This window comes from Rhinatrema bivittatum, chromosome 15 (assembly GCF_901001135.1).
Source record: "Rhinatrema bivittatum chromosome 15, aRhiBiv1.1, whole genome shotgun sequence".
NCBI classification, from domain to species: domain Eukaryota; kingdom Metazoa; phylum Chordata; class Amphibia; order Gymnophiona; family Rhinatrematidae; genus Rhinatrema; species Rhinatrema bivittatum.
This window is the reverse complement of record NC_042629.1, coordinates 49,098,280-49,119,043: the sequence shown is the minus strand read 5'-3', so window position 1 is coordinate 49,119,043 and position 20,764 is coordinate 49,098,280. Positions and strand designations below refer to the sequence as shown.

General features: G+C 44.2%; 1 protein-coding gene and 1 long non-coding RNA gene across 3 annotated transcripts in view; one reads left to right on the top strand and one right to left on the bottom strand.

Annotated features, from left to right (window-relative positions):
- Positions 1–469: 469 nt before the first annotated feature.
- The window catches only part of LOC115077042, a 30,916-nt gene continuing 10,621 nt past the window's right edge, over positions 470–20,764 (top strand). For both annotated transcript variants that reach the window (XR_003852940.1, XR_003852939.1), the window contains exon 1: positions 470–645. This is a non-coding gene — a long non-coding RNA (uncharacterized LOC115077042). The remainder of the gene's footprint in view (positions 646–20,764) is intronic.
- Positions 2,511–18,984, bottom strand: VTCN1 (V-set domain containing T cell activation inhibitor 1). Its single transcript, XM_029579190.1, has 5 exons — positions 18,921–18,984; positions 13,426–13,770; positions 12,258–12,521; positions 9,598–9,758; positions 2,511–4,070 (listed from the first exon to the last, which is right to left on the bottom strand). The coding sequence occupies exons 1-4, from the start codon at positions 18,982–18,984 to the stop codon at positions 9,637–9,639; spliced, it is 795 nt and encodes a 264-aa protein (XP_029435050.1). The 3' UTR covers positions 2,511–4,070; positions 9,598–9,636.

Here is a 20,764-nt window from a genome sequence, read left to right as displayed (position 1 = left end):
AGGCTCGGCTATGCCACACCCTGAGTAGGGTTGCCAACTGGCTTCAGATTTTCAGGACAGGTGGATCCAGTCCTGGTTTTACTCCCTTGCATGCAGTCTCGCTTTTCTTAGGGAATGCAATAGGGAAATCAGAACAAGTCCCAGCAAGCAATAGTGTAAAATCAGGACTGGATCCACCTGTCCTGAAAATCTGGAGCCAGTTGCAACCTTGTCAGGCTGGCAGTTGTCACCATTGAGCGACGGTTCCAATTCCTCTTCCTGAGCAGTGTGAATGCTGCCGGCCGGAGAATCAGACCCACATCGCGCAATCTAGGATTGCCAACTTGCTCCAGATTTTCAGGACAGGTTGGTCCAGTCCTGGATTTACCTCATTGCATGCTGGGACTTATTCTGATTTCCCTATTGTATTCCTTAAGAAAAGCAAGACCATAAGTACCTGCACGCAAGTGAGTAAAACAAGGACCGGATCTACCTGCCCTGAAAATCTGGAGCCTGTTGGCAACTCTAGCACGAGCCTGCCCGCCTGCCACCGGAGCAGCTCCAGGAGCTGAATGCTTTCATACAAAGTGGCCATCACTAATGCAGCAACCACCTTTCTGAATGCCAGCTGAATTTATTTTTTTTCTTTCTGGTTGGAGCAGGCTGGTAAGTGTGATCTTCTTTCTTTTTGAATGAAAGTGCCCTACCTGCTTGGCCAGGATTCAGGCAGGGTTACACCCAGGAGCAGAATGGAGCCCCTCTCTCTCTCTCTAGGATCGCAGCAGCAGCAGCTCTGAAATAAAGACCTTGTCATTTTTAAGCCAGAATGAGCCATCAGTGCAGTGTAACTTCCTGCCCTTATAAAAGGGGCCATTGTCAGAGCAAAGCTGGATGCTGAGAGCAGGGAGGAGGTAACGCCTGTGCTCTCCTCCCAGCTGGGCTTGAGGAAACCTTGGGAGGGGACAGGGTTAGGAAGTAGGGGAGGGCTCGGGAGGGAGGGAAACATTACTGAGGGGGGGAGGAGGGGGGCACTTGCACTGCTTTTGGGAGAGAGGAGGGAGTGGGATGGGGAAATGAAGGTCCCACTTTTTTCTTTTAAATTACAGACAGGAGGCAGGGAGGGGGTATGGGGTGATCCCGGTTATTTCCAGTCAGGAAGGAGGAGGGAGAGGCAGTGGGGCAGCCTTGCTTTTTTTTTCTACACTTGCAGTCAGGAAGGGGGATCAGGCCTGGGAATCACCGGTTTGGGGATTCTCTTTTGTTAGGCCGTAACCGGTTCAGCACTGATTTTCTGTGCAAACCGGCGAAGAGTAGCTCTAGTGGTTAGAGCAGCGGCCCAGGAGCCAGGGAAGCCAAATCTTACCACTGCTCCCTGTGACCTTGAGAACGTCACTTCCCTCTCCTTTGCCTCGGGTACAACTTAGGGGTAGATTTGAAAAGATGCGCAGGGTTCCCGGCGCGCGCGCACATGGACGCGCTGATTTTATAACGTGCGCACTGGCGGGTGGCCGCCCGCGCATGTGCGCCGGATTTTACAGTCTGCGTGTGCACATGCGGGCGGCGCGCGCGCACATGGACGCGCTGATTTTATAACGTGCGCGCAGGCGGGTGGCCGCCCGCGCATGTGCACCGGATTTTACAGTCTGTGTGTGCACATGCGGGCGGCGCGCGCGCACATGGGCGCGCTAATTTTATAACGTGCGCGCAGGCGGGTGGCCGCCCGCGCATGTGCGCCGGATTTTACAGTCTGCGCGTGCACATGCGGGCGGCGCGCGCAAGGGGGGTGTGTGAATTTTTGCAAATTACGCGCGGCGACGCAATCGGGCCTTCCCCAGTCCCCTCCCGGTCTGCTTCAATTAAGGAGCGGACTGGGAGGGAACTTCCCTACCCCCCTACCTAAACTCCCTCCCTCTTCCCCTCCTCCCCTCTCCTCCCCTCCCCACCCCCTAAACCCTTCCTATCCTATGTTTTTTTTGTTTTTGAACTTACTTCAGGGCCGGAGCTGAAGTTGCACGGGCCGACCAGCTGCCAGCGCGCGAATCTTCGGGACAGCATACAATGGCGCTGTCGCGGCCCGCCCCCTTCGGAGAGGCCTGGCACTCGCGTGCAGGCCTTTTAAAATCTAGGCTTTAGGGTCTGATTATTTCCTATTCTGTGTGGGAAAAATGCTTTGGTGATTGAGGTCCTTAAGATTGTGGAACCTGTGGGGATAGGGAAATGCCTGCAGTACCTGAATGTAATTCGCTTTGAACTGCCTGAAAGGGGGAATTTAAATCTAGCTGGAGAGAGTTTCAGTTGAACATCTAACTAGTTAGGGTAGTGCAGCTAAAGATAACAGGTTAAATTTATCCTGAGCAGCTTTTAGAAAAATGACTTGTGATGTCTGGGAAACACTGAAGCCTGGTGGTCACTGTTGGTACTGCAGTCCCTAATGGAAGATACTGCTGCCTTGTGGCCACTGCTTGAACTGCAGCCTCTCGCATTTCCCCAACAGACAAAAACTGAGTTAATAAAATACAACTTTATTTGATAAAAATTCAGATGACTGATCACAAATGAATCAAAGAGTTAAGCAATAGACAGTTTTGATAAGAAAACATAATAATACAAGAATAACAAAAGTGAAGACACACAGGGCCTTGTTCAGAAAGAACTTTGTCCTATTCTGTGTCTATGGAAACAGTCTTTATTGCATATGGCCAATAATCTTCCAAATATACATTACAAATGTATGAACTGCCTAAACCGTGTTCCTGTTCTTGGTGGTGTTTACTTTCAACTTCATATCTACTGCTCATGTTATCATCCCTATGGTTTATATATAAGTATTATTACACATAGGCAGGTTTACCTGATTGGGTAGAAACAGGTCACCTGACCTGTCTCAGACAAGCATGACTGGCTGGAAGGAAAATGTAGGCTTTATCGTACCCATGAGACTGTCATGATATCACATCCTGCAGTAAAGATACCCAGTAAGACATTTTAACACACAGCCCCGGATAAAAATGTTGCAATTTTTACTCTAACACGCTTTGAAAGGCATGATTGAAGTAATTAACAAGGATGATTGTTACCGTACTATCTCATGACAGATAGAGGTATCTCCTCCTGAGGGGGAATACAGAATTCAAAGTAGGTATCATATGGAAGCTGCCCTAGTGCCGGCCTACAGTATGGTCCTCACTTCATTTTCTCACCCAGTAGGTTTCAAATCGCAAAGCAAACTTATTTTCAGCCATTTTGTATTTAAAAGTGGCTCTAAAATGATTTTGAATGTATTGTGAGGAACCTACATGAATTTACAATGAAAAAAAAAAGTGGAGGTTTAATAAACCAGAAGATGGAGTAACAAGCTTTCTCAAAGTACTCTACCTACTTTTATGTTTACATCTCTGAAACTCTGACAGTGACTATAGCTAGGGTAACCATATAGCTCCGCATGGAAACTCTGGTTTTGTCCCACTGCATGCAGACCTGGACGCGTAGTTCTTGCTTCCCTAAGAAAAGCAGGATTGCATCTACAACTTAAGCCTGCACAGGGTGACACCAGGCCATGTCCCTTTTGACGTGGAGCTATAGGACCACTCTACAGAGCTGTCCAAGTGACTCAGTTCCAGGAGAATTTTGTTCATCCTGGGTTTTTGAATTTGCATCTCCAGTGCCTTGTGGCATTGGAAGGTCCCTGCTTCTACCATCTGTAATCAATGCCGCAGATTGCAGAGTGCATGAGGACGGGCCTTGTGAGAGATGCGGGACTGGCCCTAAAATCTCCTTCCTTGGACTGGGGTCACTCTGGCATCATCAAACATGGCTCTCCAGAGGATTAACCCCCAGCGCTTTCTTCCTTATGGAAGTAGGAAGCCCCGCCCATGGAGTTCCATCCTCTACCAGTTTGGCTCTGCTGTTCCGGGGGGAAGCTGCGCATCACAGGGGCGCGTCGATCTCTCCACTGTAAGGAATGAAAGGCATGCATCAAGGCCAGTTTTGTTTGCTGCACTGCTGCTGTACCACACCGACAAATTCATGGTGGACTGAGCTGAGAAACCATTCTGCTTTTAGCCATTTTTTTGGTTCACCGAAAGGCAGTTCTGATAAAAAAAAAAAGACTCTGTTTCTTTCTACTTCTCTCATTCAAAAACTCCTGCACTCCAGTCAATGCCCAGAAACCAATAAAACAGCATCTGCCCTGCACCAATGTTCTAGCTCTGCCTTCTACATGTGCTAACAAATATATTAAGATAATTGCACATACATTTAAAATAAAAATAAAACAAGAACATGGGAAAAGCTTGCGAGCAATATTTTTGGATAAATCTAGAGCTTGGTATGCCAACTGTGAGCTTGTAGCAGCTTTGCAGAGCAGGTAACCGTTCCCTTTGGAGCCAGTCTGTTCATCAGCTGCTGGAACTTCATAAACTCACACAGCAGGAACATCTTCCCTGTCTTGCTCCCGGGTGGATAGTGAGCTGGGGAAGACGAGGGCGATGGAGACAAGAACCCAGAAGAGCACAGAAGAATCTGGTCCTCATTCAGCCTTCCTTCCAGTAAGTCTGAAATACATTTTCTTTTGACTTTGAAAGATATTTACTCAAGTGAAGTTTTAATGGAGAGGATTTCATGCTTATTGGAGGGAATGTTGAGTGAGGACTGTACAGTAAGTAAAGACAATGTCACTGAGGCAGAGGACAATATTTCAAACTTAAGCAATGCTGAGCATTTTACTTCCTTAATTGTGAAAGTAAGTAGGCCACTGGCTTGCTATTGCTGACCTGGAAGTCACTCTGGTGTCAAGAATTCCTGAAGAGCAAGGAATCCTGTAGGAGCCAATTCACTTCAGGTATGTCTCTGCTATTTGCCCGGCCTGGGGAAGCACATAGTTGCTTGTTGCCTGCGGGTTTCAATGTGGTCAAGCTGGTTATTCCTCCTGTGCATCTGAGCACTGCCTCCTGAATTCTGTGGGGTCCCACGGAGCAAGTAGGCCTCATAAACTAGAATATCCTGAGATTTGGAGCATTTGCATTCATCCCAGTTATTTTGGGTTAACAGTGGCTTGCATGGAATGAATTTAAGGCCATGACATAACTTGGGATATTCAGTAGTGCCATACTGGTATGCATCTAAAATATCTTGAGGCTTACAGTCGTGTCGTGTGTGATCCTGTGACGTCTTAGGGCTTGCTGTGTTGTCTTGCGTGAGTACGTCCATGAAATCAGAATTAATGGCATGTGTGTGTATGCAGGTTCTTGAGATACTTCTTATAAAGAATTCAAAAACATTACAATTCAGATGTTTGGTTGAAAACAGGGTATCTCCTGCTGACCTACTCCTGCCCCTTTCCCTGATTCTATTCTCACTATTCTCTGCTTTTTGAACAGGGTGGGGAGCATAACCTGCACATCGAATACCACTTTGTCAATGGAGTTAGTTATCGTTCCTTAAAACGATGCAAGTTGTCCTTCTGCTGACCCAGAGATAGAGGGTGATTAATTTAAAGGGAAGGACACATTCAAGTTAATCCAATCTTTTTTTTCTTCTATTGAGTAAAGTTTAGTCTTCTGCAATCTTGGCAGGAGGGTGGAGTGAGAGCATACTTTTGCAAGGACTGGAAATGATTTTTAGCACAAGATAGCCTGAACTACCTCATGAGATGGAAGGAGATTTGAGCATATTACTTTTCACACTAGGGATGATGAGTACTTTCCAGCAGATTCAGTATCAATCAATCTTTGTTCTCTCCAAGCACCGTAACCAAAAACCTTATTTACTAGGCATAAGAAAAAAAGTGCCTTTGTGTAACACAATAGTGTCACCAGATTAACCAGGATGCATTAATTAAGGAGAAAAAAAAGAATGCACTGTGTGGTAACTAAGATTATACTGAGATCTTTTTATACTGTAATTATGGTACCATTCCCTTTTATTGATTTTTTTAAAATAAATATTTTACACAACCACTTTATAAGAAATAAGTATTCATGGTCTCATGACTCACCTTCCAGAAATTCAATTGTGCTAGATTTCATCTCAAAAGGTGCATAAAATTCACATTTGTTAGCTATCCCCGGGCTTCTAGCAATATGCTGAAGTTTGAAACAAAATGGGCTTGGATTAAAATCTGCAGCTCATCACAGTTGCAAGGAGGTTTGAGCTGCTTCCCTGAGGGTGGGAGGAGATGTGTGGAGCATACCCGGGGTCAGAGGAAATTAGTGCTTTGCTGGGCAGGTGACGGACACCTGGTATCTCCTATGAAGAGAGGTGGAAGAGTAAGCAGAGGCCAGCGAAGGATTCGAGCATCCAGGGCAGACACAGGGAGCTAGGGATAACAGCGGAGTCGGAGCAGGGTCTGCCATGACAGTTTAAAGGGACAGTGGGCCACAAGGTCCTTACTGGTCAGCTATTGTTACTTTCTAGGAGAGAAGCTTTGGAAAAATACCAAGATGCATCTGTAGTTTGGGGTTTCTTTATTCTTGGGGACTCTTTGACTCTCTCTATCCGCCCTCCCCAACCCAACCCAACCCAACTGCAAGAAGTCTAACCAGAGAGCTTCTGAAAAAGTAGAGCTTCTGGTTGACCTTGTACTGTCTATTCTAACACATAAACTGCTGGTAGAGCTGTCACACCCAGATACACTCTCCCCCTCATCCCTTCCAGAATGCAACCCCCCCAACCAAAACCTTATTCTTCAAAGAAGAAGCCTGACATTCAACTCAGATATGGCTGTGAGTCGAACAGTCCTTGAAAATTTTCCTGCCATGCCGTTTGGGTTTTTTTTTTCACGTTTTCTGAAAACAAATAGTAAGATAATGTTATTCCTGCATTTCAGAAGACTTTTCTTTAGTATAGCATGAGCAGTCCTGGGAATCCGGCACCTTTTCTTCCTTTCCTCCCAGCACACAGATTTTGGTCTGCACATTTCCTTCTCAGATCACATCGAGGCATTTTTTTTAAAGACTTTGCTTCCATGTTAAAAAAAACAAACCCAAAACAACAGTGCTACAGTTTTGCATTCAGGTGTTTCATAGGTAAAAAAAAAAAAAACAACCCACTAAGATATTTCCTTTGCTAAATGTGGAACAAACAGTTGATGAATTGGTCCCTATGGAGACTTTCCAGGACATTGAACACTGGCAAAGTCAACCTATATTTGTATATTCTGGAAGCTTTCCATTTGAGTCCTAGACACAAAATGGGAGAAGCTGATTCATTCACCATAGCTACATTACCAACCAGCCAATAGATGAAATTATTTAATAAAAAAAACAAAAAACCTAAAAATGGATGTATTGTGCTCAGCTGATGTCAATGAACTTCATGTAAATGAACCAGTAAACCAATGATTGGATTCTTTGTAGGCCCAATGTTTGTGTAAGTGAAAGATGATAGCAAGCATACAATATTGCGTCCACACAAGAATCTTTAGTTGAAGAAAGGACCTATGCTGTCTTGAAAGCTTGTGTACCACATCATCTCTGGATTGCTCAAGAACATTTACTATGGGGTCTTTGGAGATGACCACAGATTAAGAACTGTGGCAGCCCAGAAGGCATGCACCGATGGGCAGGCTGGGTGCACCCACTGGTTCTTATATGCCAATATCTTCTACGTTTCTTTGCTGAAAAGAAGTGAAGAGGAAGCCAGAGATCCACTGGGGTCTATGGCAATCATAACAGGAAGTAATTTGGTCAGACCAGATGTGTCTTAGCTCTTTGTCTGCCCTTATATTCTTTTTCTATGTGAGGTTGGTCCAGTAAATTGTACCACAACCAGCAAAGGATCCAGCTATATCCAGGACCAATGCTGCCACCAGAGCTCTGTGTTAAACTCATGATTTGGTTAGAGGGAACTGCAGGCTTGGCAGCAGTGTGTGAGACCCAGGTCTGACTCGTTTTTCTCGATGGAGTCTGGGGAGCCCTTGTAGCTTCTAAGCGTGTTGCAGAGATGGAGGTGATCAGCAGCAAAGAGAAGAATGAACGCTTTCACACATTTGTGAGAGCAGCATTGATTTGGTCAAGGACACAGATTCTTTTCCAAGTCTCAAGCAGCTGCTGACACCATAATCCCCTTTCTAGCTGTCTAGAAGTCAGATGAGGGTAGGATTCTCTGACTAACTGCCCCTTATATCTCTAATTATGATATTTCTCCCTGACCAATATTTACTGCTCGAGGTGCTTTCATCTTACTGTTTACCAGATCAAGGCAGAGTAGGGTGGCCAACTTCCAAGTGATTTTTTTTTTTTTTAAAGAATAGGTTCAGTGAGAAAAATAGGCATGACATAAAACCACATCAAGATACAAAGCGTTGATTAATTCCCCCCCCCCCCCAAAAAAACCCAAACAAACAAAAATTGGTTATTGGGCCCTGTGATCAAAGTAAAGTCCAGAAGACTCAGATGAATTTAGCCAAGTTATTACCAAAAGCAGCTTGCTGGGCTGACTGGATGGACCTTTGGTCTTTATCTGCCGTCATTTATTCTGTTTACTCTCTCATGGCTCCGGTAGGCGCTTGGAGTTGGGATACCAGGACTGACCAAGTTGAGAAGAAAGATATCTTCTGCTGACTCAGATCGGGAGCCTCAGATCAGTTTATAATATGTTTTTTAAACAAGAGGGAGGAGGTTCAGACAAGAACAATGTGACCGTCTATAATTATGTCTGGAACCAGAAGCTGTAGGATAAGGAACATGGTAATATTGGTGTAAATATATTCTTTCATTTTTGCCCTATTTCCATCTATACTCTTTTGCCAGTTCTTTACAGCTCTTACTCCCACCTTATTTTCTGTGCTTCTCTATCTCCTTGGCTCCCTCTCATTTCTGTTTTTTTTTTAACTTCCTAACACCCCCCTCCCCAATCAATTGTTGACCAGAATCTGAAAATAATTCATAATTGAAAATTATATTAAGCAAACCTGGAGGACAATTTTGAAGGGAATTTGCCCGGGTAACTAAGCAGGCTGAACATTTTTCCTCTCCTCAGGGGGAGGGAAGTGAAGGGCGTGCCGGGACTTATCAAGCAGATGCAAAGTACTCAGTTAAAAAAGGGGGTGGGGTGGGCTTCTCCTTCAAAATTAGCTTGCAGGTCTAGGGGTACAAGGTACAGAGTACCCAGGGACCAGTCAGCTTCCTGCAGCATTTGAAAAATTGTCCCCATTATTAACAAAGAGAAGGGATCATTTGTCCTGCAGGAAAGAAATCTCAAAAGTTCCCATTTTAGCATCCAGGCAGGGACTAATTATAATTGGTCTGACTCATCGACTGCCAGAAGTGTTATAATGACCCAAAACTCTTCCATCCATCCGGAAATGAGATTGAAGGGGATAAGATAAGGACCTACTAAGAGAGTGGGGCTTTGATGTCCAATTGAATTATTATAATTCTCTTAGGTTTGGCTTCCTCCTTTGGGGACATCCAGTTTAAGGAGCCCAGGAAGTTGTGAGTCACTGCCCATGTCACTTATAGAGTTTTACAGGCTCCATAAAAGCATGCAGGACCAAAAAAACATGACCCTAGCTGTTTATCAGCACTCGCAGAGTCAGAGCGCCTATATCTTTATGGACTTGCTTGGCTGCAATAAACTCACACAGATACATATTTTAGGAGTTCTTTTTGGCCTTACCTTGAGTTGTAGGGTTCTGTGCATGGGGTGGATGAATTATTATGACAGTGTTAGGCAGTAGGTCAAAATTGGTATCAGCAGGCAGTGGAATGGGATGTGGTGGGAAGGCTGGGATGCTGCAGTCAGGATGTCTAACTGAGCTTTTTTCTTCATGCCAGAGTCTGCAAAAGAATGATATATTAGTTTAATGATGAGCTTTCCTGAGAGTCTCTTCCAGCAAATGACACATGTAGAGCTATTGAATCTCTTTAATGTTGCCTTAGCTCCTAGGATAAAAGGAAATAAATCCAGCCTTCAGCACTACACTTCCCTCGGTACAGGGTGAGCACAGGATTTTGCATACTATTTCTAAAGGACTGTGTGAATAGGCAGCCTTCCGGCCTCCTTCCAGGCCTTCGTGGGCCAGTGAGCTCCACACCCCCATTTCAAGAATCAAAGTGAGAGACGAAAGGCTAGTGCATGAATAGGGTGACTGCAAATCCCGCTCCTCTATGGCCAGCCGAGGCCAGTCCAGTCCACCTCCTCTTTTGCCTAGTCCTTGCCGGGCTGCTGATTGCTCACTGCCATGGTAGCTTTGGCATCCTCTTACCATCCACTATGGCTCAGTGGCTCTTCATGCAGAACATCTCCACTGTCCCTTCGGGATCGGATTTCCTCGCTCCTCGCAATACGCTAACTTTTCTAGGCCTTGGGTGGGGGGTGACTACTCTAGACGGAGCTCAGTTCCTCCCTCTCCCAATCCTCTGTCCAGGGATCACCCTTTTCTTTCCTTTGTGCTTTTCCATTTACCAAACTTTATTCACATCTGTCTTTGCCTCTGGGCTGCCGTTGCATCTGTTCCAGGCATCCGTCCCTGGTTTCCAGGACTATGCCCCATTATAGCCAATCGTAGGAACCAAATGCACCCACCGATGCAATAAGACAAGTGTAAAAGCCTGCGTCCAAATTGGGCGCCTGCTTTTTTTTTTAATGCACGTACAGCCACGTCTACTGGGCATCCAATGCAATATTTAAACGAGGCGCTGCATTAAAAAGGATGCGCTAGGGAAGATTTATGCATTGGGCGCCCAGCAGACATGGCTGTGCATCCACAATTGTAACAGGTGCTCAATATGAGTGTCCATTTATCCCGCCTCAGTTGATTTTGCCCAACGTACATGCACAATATACACGCCTGGAACGTGTATATAGTGCAAACAGAAATTTATTTTTTTTTTTTTTAGATCAGGTTGACACATGATTCCTTTAATCTTGAACACTGCAAGCAGTAGATCTAAGTATTGCAATGATACTTAGAAGGAGGAACCACACAGAAAAGTGTTTTTGCCTTTCTCAGGAGCCCTTGACTGGCGGAATGATTTAATGCCAGCTCCAGGGCTGGAGTTAAATTTGTGGCATTGAAAAGTGCGCGTTGGGCATCGGGGGGATTTTTCTGCATCAGAGGGTAATATAGCTTAATAGCCTTATCTACATGGAATTTACATGTGATGAGAGCTATCGGCTACGCAGTTGTTTGGGCGCGTGCTTTGGACGCGCTAATCCCCTTATTGCATCGGGTGCTAGTCTAGCAAGTCCAAAATGCGCGTCCACATGCTCATTAACCTCGCGCTAGGCTGGGCACACTTTATTGCATCACTCACCCCCCAGTGCATAATTCTCTCGCTCGTGGCAGGTTTATAGTTGAATTACAGCTTGTGTGTTCTACCCTCTCTATTCAAACTGCTGCATCCCAAATATTTCAAGCGTTCTTATGCAAGTTTGACAGTATTTATATTTATCTTCTCACACAGTACTCTCTCGGACTAAGCTATGACATAAATAACTATACCAAACAGACCCAACCAGCATATGCAAAAATCCAAAAACCTTTTAATTTAAAGATCAAGGAACGGAATGTCTACTAATTTCATACCATATTATATGATTATTATGTAGTTAATTCCTATCTCTCTTACTCCTACTTCTCTTATTCCTAGCTACTCTAGCTCCCAAGTTTAATACCCCTGTTTTATTGTAACTTTGATAGTTTCGACCTTTCTTATTTATGGTTACTTTGGTTTATCCCTTGTTCCATGTAAACCGGCCTGATATGAATCCCATTCATGAAGGCCGGTATAGAAATATTTTAAATAAATAAATAAATAAATAAATAATTCAATTATATACATATCTAAAAATTGTACACAAGCTTTCCCTTATAAAATATACCCAAACCCTACTTGCCATATTTTCGTTACGACTCTAACCTCACATACACATGCTCAAAAATCATCCCGGATGTGGTAAGGGACCCTTGTTTCATTAATATAAATTGCCTATATTAAGATAGATACAGCTATACATGTATTAAGGGAGCTGCTTGAGACTGGTTTACTGGACGTAAGCTTCGTGCCAAATAGATTTGATCATTGTGAGAACCACTAAGATGAACAGTTCTGATATGCAGAAGACAGAAATCTACTAACTAGCATAAAAATATATGAAACAATAAAATCCCTTTTAATGTATTACTGATTGTGATAGACATAAAACAAGTATTTCTGTAACTGGAGATGTCAATTTCTTTTCTTTTTATCCTCAATCCCTTGGTGCCTTCAATGATTTTTGCAGAATGCTCTGTGCCATGATAATCTCTGACAGTAGAAGAGATCACTGTGTACCTGTGACAATGACATAGCTTGTCCCTCTGGCGATCTGGTTTTCGATCACACACGAGTAAGCGCCATTGAGTGCCACGTTCTTCAGGAGTGACACCACCTCCACTGCATTGTCGAAGACCTCCTGGAAGCTGGTCTCTGAGAACCTGGTGAGGTTCTCGCCCGAGGACGTGTTTAGCCATGTCACAGAGGGTTTTGGGTACCAGCTGTCAGACGTGCACTGCAATGCACCCCCTGTGACATTTTCCACATCTACAGGACTATAATCTGAGGAGAAATAAAACAGTACCTGCTGAGGACTCATATCTGTATCATCCCTGCCGGAAAAAAAATGTAAGAGCAGGACAATGAGCCAAAAAATGCGGATGTTGTGGTCTTTAAGGGGAAAAAAAATGTCACTGCCACACTTGATCTTTAGCTATCAAGTTTGTATTGTCCTAGTTATAGAGCAGAGAAAATTGTGGGAACCCCTCTAGCCCCCTTCTTCTATGTGAAAGTGAAGTAATAACATTTTTTTGGGTAATGATGGAGTAGGTGTGTGAGGGTGAGGAGTTCTATGTTCTCTTCATAGGTCTCTAGAGGATCCCAGATAGGCACAACGAAGGAACCACAGCAATAGTTTGTCCACACCCTTCCTCGAGAGCTTTTGAGGGAAGGGGGAAGTAAAACCCAGATGATCCTTGAAATGTAGCCAATTGTCAATATATATAGGGCTATATCAATGCAGAGCATGCCTTGTACCACGCTTGTACTCTGGGGCAGAGCACTTCTAGTACCCAAAGATTGCGACCATGGCACAGTCAAATGAATAATTATTGAACAGATCAGACGAGCAATGCAAGGAGTGAGAGTGGGACCTTTTCATGCTATTCGTTCAAATGAAAATACGAAAAGTAACATATCTGTTTCAAGGAGCTAAAGAAACAGTTTATTCCTTGGTAAGTCATCTCAGGCAGGTACATTCAATACTGTGCATGAAACAATTTATGGACAACGATCAAATACATTTGGGCTGCCCAAAAAGATGAACAAACACGTTCTACCCCTCTTCTGAACGTCACATCCTTATTTGAAATTGTGTACTGTGCTTGGTAGAAAGATGAATGCAATTAAATGACACAAATGTCTTTTTCTAGAATAAATTTCCAGCAAATCTGTGCTCTTGCCTTACCTCCAACCCTGAAGTCCAGCTTGGCATTTCCTGTACCTGCCGACGTGGTCACTGTACACTTGTAGGTGCCAGCATCGGACAGCTGCACATTCTTCATCAGGAGCGACGCGTTGCCGCTTACCACCTGGTTCAGAAAGAACTGCACCCGTCCCTTGAATGCAGGATTCTGCTTGGTCCTATCCTCTTTGCCATTTTCATACCGGAGCACCGTCCCACTCAGACCTGTCTTCTCCCACTGGATCACGCTGCCCTGCTTGATGTCGGGCACAAAAATGCAGGACAGGATGCCGTCATTGCTGATCATCCCCACAGACGTCAGGGTGCTGACCGTGGCGGCGTTATTACCTGCCAAGGAAGGAGTGAGAAGGGCCCTGTGAGTCGCAGCAGAGTACCGACGCAGCTCACCCGATGGGGCAACCCCTTGTATGGAGGCCTTCTTGTCATACAGGGGGCCATCATAAGAAAAAATGTGCAACTGCTCCTATTACAAACTGCATGAGGCCAAACTACATTTGGAAATATTTTACTTCTAAAAAAAAAAACTTGTAGCAAAAACCTCCAATTAATAGAGGGTGGAAGTATTTAACTTCCAAACATTTTTCTTTTCTTTAAAATTTAAGAACACAAGAAAAGCCATATTGGGTCAGACCATTGGTTCATTGAACCCAGCGACCTGTCTCCAATAGTAGCCACTCCAGATGGCTTGTAAGACGTACCCAACGGACCCTAAAGGGGAAATGCATTTCCTGTTGTTCACACCCAGCAGTACAAGATGGCATTCCCCGAGTCTATATGAATAATAGTAGTTAATGAACCTCCAGAAACTTGTCCAAACTTATTTAAACCCCGCTATGCTACTGGTCTTGACCACATCCTCCAGCAACAGCTTAATTGTGCATTGACTGAACAAATACTTTCTTAAATTTATTTTAAATCGAACACCAGTTAGTTTAATTAATGTCCTCTTGTTCTAGTACTACTTAAAAGGATAAATAACTGTCTCCTATTTACTTGTTTCACACCACTCGTGATTTTATAAACCTCCATCAAAAGCCCTTCTCAGTCATCTCTTCTCCCAGTTGAAGAGCCCCCAACCTGTGTAGCTGTTAATTACAAAGGAGGTGATCTAACCCCTTTATCATATTTATTGCCCTTCTTTGTATCTTTTCTAGTTCACTGTATCTTTTTTGAGAGGAGCCTTACAGAACTGAATGCAATACTCAAGGTGTGGTCGCATCATGGATCTTTATACAGAGGAGTTATGATGATGTTCTCAGTTTATTTCTCCATTCCTTTCTGAATAATACCTAGTATTATTCTGTGCTGAGCATTTCAACATATTGTCCACAGTGACTCCAAGATCCTTTTCCTAATGTAGAACCTAGCATGGTCAGACCCATAATTAGGATTTTTTTTTCTCCCTTTGTGCATCTATTTTTCACATTGGCACATTAAAGTTCATCTGTCATTCACAGTGGATGCTCAGCTCATCAACCTCACAGGACCCCATCTGCGATCCCTCACAGTTTGCTTGTGTTTTAGCCACTTGGCTTAATTTCCACTCATCTGCAAACTTCATGCCTGGCTCCCTTTTTACAGATCATTGACGGATAAGTTAAACCACAACACTGTTCCCACTACACAGATCCCTGTTGCCACCCCCACCAGGGAAGGAAACTGGGAATTTCATTGTCGTTTCGTTTCCCTTTTTTTCTGAAAATGAAGCAAAAGAAAAAACAAACAACCCCCCCCCCTCCCCAGTATCTTACCCCATTCCCCGTTGTTCCTGCCCCGCCGCTGCTTATCTTTCAAACTGGTACCAAGAAACTGTACAGTAAAACTGTGCCAGCCTGACATTCAGGCCGATACAGTACAGTGCGCTTCGGTTAGCCTGCGATTGGCCGCCCATTTTCGACGCGCTAGCTTTACCCCTTATACAGTAAGGAGTAATAGCGCATCGAAAACACGCGGCCAAGCCCCCCGAAACTAATATTGCCTGCAACATGCAAATGCATGTTAATGAGCCTATTAGTTATTCCCGAGTGATACAGAAAGTAAAATGTGCAGCCAAGCCGCACATTTTACTTTCAGAAATGAATGCCTGCCTGCACCGGGAATATCATAGTGATATTAAGTCTGAGGCCCCAAAATTTAAAAAAAAAATTTAAATATCGGCCCGTGGCCCGCGGGTCGGAAGACGGACGCTCAATTATGCCGGCGTCCATTTTCCGAACCCGTGGCTGTCAGCGGGTTTGAGAACCGACACCGGTAAAATTGAGCATCTGCTGTCAAACCCGCTGACAGCCGCCGCTCCTTTTACCGTGGGCCCTCATTTAAATACTTGATCACGAGCCCAGAAGAGTAGCCTGGGCGCACATTGGGAGAGCAGGCACTCGCCTCGGAGCGCCGGCTCTCCTGCGGGATTTACTGTTATCGGCCTGATTGCTAGCACCAGTTTGAAAAAAAGCAGCAGCCTGGCAGGCGCGAGTGGGGATCTCACTCCTGCCTCATTTGGAGCCAACGGATGGGGGCAAGATAGTGGGGGGTGGGGGGCAAGAGGGTATCGGAGGGGTTGGGGAGAGGTGAAAAGAAGCCCACAATTTTTTTTTTTGCTTTTGTTTTAAATGATTTTGTTGGTGGGGGAAGCGGGTGTTTCACGGACCTGACACCATTTTTTATTTGTGGGGTTTTTTTTGTTTTAAATAAACAAAAATGAAATAAACAAAAAAAGAAAATAAATAAATACATAAAGCAAAATGGATACAAGTGACAGGCGCAGTCGCTACCCCTCCACTATTCATCTTTCTCCAGTGGGAAAACTGAGCATTTAATCCTTTAGCCTTAAAACAGCTACCAAGCCGCTACAGGACACTTCTTCCTCTGCCGAATGACTTTGTAGTTTCCTGAGGAGACTCTTATGAGAGACTTTACAAAACGCTTGCTGAAGTTCCACTAAATTAACTGGCTCACCCCTAGCCACCAGAGGCTTGGTAAGATGAGACTTCCCTTGGCCAAATCCACGCTGGCTCTTCTTCACTGAGCCACTTCTAGCCACATGAGCAATAATTCTGTCCTGAACAATCCTTTTTGCCTTTTTTCCCTACCATTGACATCGGGCTCACTAGTCTGCAATTTCCAAGATGACCCTCGAAGCCCTCTTGCACAATTTTGGTTTCCAAGAAAAAAAAAATGCGAGAATGCCCCCCAAATTTAGATACGTTCAATTTGTTTTCATCCCTCCGAGACTTAAAATTTAAGTGGCTCGGGGTCATCTGCTGTGAGAGAAAAATGTCCTGCTGTGACTTATGCAATTGCTGTCCACAGAGTAACAGCAGGCAAAGACCCTAGGGCCTGTCCAGCCCGTCCAATTTATTTCCTGCTGCAGTGATGCAGACCCAAGCGGAATAACCAATTCATGGGCGTCGTACATTAATTTCCTCCTATGAGCACATATGAAGCTGGTACTTTTACACTGCAGGGTGGAAAATGCTGGAATTCTCAATGGATTCCCAGGAGTGGAATCAATGTATCTTGGAAGGGGGGCATGGAAAAAGCTTTGGTTTCCTTTTCTATTTATTGATTTATTTTCTCCCATTTTGTTTCTGTCGGCTTAATGTGCGCCAGATGATTTTAGTGTGTGCTAAAGCAAAAGAAATTAAATAAAATGACTTTTGGGCAGGGTTTTTGTGTGTGTGTGTGTGTGTGTGTGTGTGTGTGTGTGACTCAACCCCCCTCCATACATTCCTAGTCATTTTCAGTTTTTTATTTTATTTTGGCTGGTAGTTTATCAGTGATTATTACCACAATGATAAAACCAGGAGAAATAAGTGTTTCTGGATAAATACAATTTTTGCTCTTGTTGTAAAAAGCACTGATAAAGTCCCAGGGAAAACAAAAGCTGAAAATGCAGGTCCCTATGTATAAAGTACCAGGAAACGTTGTGAACCTTTGCCACAGTAAGCTTAGAGAGGAGAGGCCAAGGCACCCTTTTTTTTTTTTTTTATAAAGATTGCTTTTATGGACCAGGCAGGTGACTCAGTGACAGTGACCATCAGCTGCTGCGAGAGAGATTTGGGTTTTTGTTCCGCGGGCCAGCCAGAGTTGGGGGATTGCTGAGGAGGCAGCATTCGCTGTCCCTGGTGTTGGCCAGTGCTCAGCAGTGACCTCTACTGGTCAGACTCAGGACATACTTAAACCAGTCTCTGGAGGACGCCACGGTACATGGGCTCTGGCTGCCAGGACTGAGCCAGACAGGAGTAAAGAGGGAAGTTTAAAAACTGGGGCCAACCCCTCCCCCACTGGTATTTGCAAGTAAGGACGTATGACGCCATAGCCCTAGGGAGTAGATTGACATTTAGCTAGAAGCTCAGTGAAGTAGGAGGAAGCTGCTGGGTTAAATAAGAGAACATTTATGTTCCTGTGGAAGAACTGATTCCTGTTACGAGTGAATTACACCTATAGGAATGTTTTATCCAGTCCCAAAGGTGCTGGTCTTGCAAAAAGGATCCATTGTGTCAGTAGAAGGGAAGGACTGACGTTAATGAGAGCAAGGGAGAGGCAGAGATGTCCTTCTATAGACACCAACCCACCGCATGCAGAGATTCAGTCACACTACTTATTATTCCCTTTTTAAATGAGTAAACTTATTATATTTTTATTGCTTATGAAAGTGAGGGACTCTTAGCATTGTCTAGAGTGAGATTGCAAATTTTCTCCGTTGTTACTCTGTCAGTACATTGCTTTTTAAAATAAAACTCTGCATTTATACAGACATAGGCATAAAACAAGCCTTTCCAAAGCACACACCGAAAAAAAAAAAAAAGGAAAAACCAGGAGAGAATTATAAATATTCCATTATTTCAAGTTAAACAAAAACATTAACTTGAACTCCAGGCAAATGAACATTGTTTACCAGAGACTATTTAAATCCATTCTCCTCCTCCATCCCAAATACCAGAATCTTTTTCTAAATTGCCTTTTAAGGCATACGTTAGGTGCTCTGTGTTAACTAGTTTATTTATTTATTTTAAAACATTTGTTACCCGCCCTTCCTATGTTTAGGGCGGGGTACAAGGTACATACATAATCAAAATGTCAGTAAAAGATAAGACCTTCATAATGTCATATTATTAAAAACACAAAATATGCAACTGTGAGTCCAACTCCGTGAATTAAACGATTTATGTCCGACCTGCATTAACCCTGCTGCTCTTGTGGGCTGCCAAATATTCTTTCATAATGTAGCTCGATCCTAACCTGGCATGTTCCAGCCCCATACAGATCCTCCCAGACCTGTACCACCATTCCCTATGACAGCCTGAAGTCCCTCACAGCTCTTGGTGCTGACCTTGGTGCTGACCTGTGGCAGAGCAATAACAAGTCCAGGGAGGCATCCTGACCACAGAGACTGGTACTGGAAGATTAGGATAATAATGCTAAATACTACTGAGAACTACATGAAAGTTTTTCCCCCCATATATGCATACATGACATACCTGCGACGCCAAACCCTATGATCAATGCAATTGCTGTGGCGAGAATGATTATTATTGCGATCATGCTAAAAAAGAAAGAGATATGCAAAGGGTTACTTCAGGACAGCTTCTCAGATGCATGACATCATGGTGCATTCAATGTCCACAGGCCTGGTCAACAAATCAAATCAGTGCATCTCTAGACAGAAGAAATTGGGGAGGGAGAACCAAAATGACATTTCCTCATATCACACCCACCTCCATAGCATGGCCCCTGCTTTAAAATTGGCTATAAAACCAAAAATTCTTAATAAGAAAGACCAAAGGGTCTTCTGTGTAATTTTATAAAGCTGGCTAGTTTCAGGCTTCTAGTAAAACTACTATTACAATTATTTGATAGCTTCATTCAGCTAATTCTATGTGGCTATGAGAGTGAAGTCTGGAATGTATACAGGAAGGCACAGAATGTCAATATAAATCCTGCACCTCCAGTTCTGTAACACACCTCACCTCAATGCTATGTCCTTCTGCCTTTTCCTTGCTCTGCCTGTCTGACTGTACATAAAAGACAACCTTTCTTTTATACCTAATTTAAAAAGTTCATTAGCAAACGATCCCCTGCTCCTCATTGGCTCTGGTCCGGGATTACACCCCAGATTCTGATTCCAAGAACTGCCATAGGTCCATTCAACTCTAAATTTTCCTTCTGTGGAAATATCCATTTAATCCTAGCAATTGTAGCCAGGTCCACTTGGTGTCACTGCAATTCAGGGGATAATGCCACTGGCTTCCAGCCATGCCCCCCCCCCCTCTCTTGTAGGGGAGCCAGAGGGTAATTTAACCTTTGTATAGGTGAGAAGGACTTCTGTAGGCTTCGAAGGAAAGAATTTGCATTGGCCCCTCTCTATCTGGATCAACAAAGGTACTGCTAAGTAATTCACAGGTCACCATTTGCCTTTATGGTTCTCCCCTTTACAGTTTAATTCACCTTTGCTAGTCAGAGCAAGGACAGTATCTTTAAGCCTGATACATCACTTTGAAAGCAATTACAGTGTTGCTATCTGCTTCAACGGTAGGAGGAAGTGAGGAAAACAGGATTTGCATTCAGACATCATCCAACAAAGCATCGATCTGTGCAATCTGGGTAAACAAGCATCAGGGTAAGTTGCTTGATGCGGCGGTTACAACCCTTAACCATTAAGCCTTATGCTCACCTTTGATGCAACTCCAACATTACTCTCTGCATCAATGACAGGGGATGGCAGGAAATTTGCATCAAACACTTACCAACAAGAGCCCTGAAGTTGGTGGTTGGTGAAACAGATAAGTATAGGGAAATAAGTGTGGAAGCTCGCTGGGCAGACTAGATGGGCTGATTGGTCTTTTTCTGCCGTCATTTCTATGTTTCTATGTTAAACTTCTGGCTTACAATTGTATATGGGGATTGGAGAAGCCTGGAAGCTGCCCCCCCCCCCCCAGCCCAGGGGCATTGGACCAGAGATCTCCATGTCACAGGGGTCAGGCTGAGCCACCAGTCCTGCTCTTACCCCTGTTGAATCTATGGTCTTGTAGTTTCTGCTTTTCCTGAGAAACTGGACCTATGTTGTCCATAGATGCGAAGGAGTTAAAACCAGGACTGGCCCTTTTGCGTGAGATGCTTCAGAGGTTATCAACCTGATCCTCGAGTACCCCGGGATATCCAAAATAAATATGCACGAGACAGATTTACATGGGATGTAAGGGTATGAAAGCAAGACTCTCTGAACCTGTCCTTCTGATGCCGAATGAGATGGTAACACCAGGATAGTGGATCTGAATGTGTGGGGCAGGGGAGGGGGAGAGAGGGAGTGGTTGTGTCCTTGTAA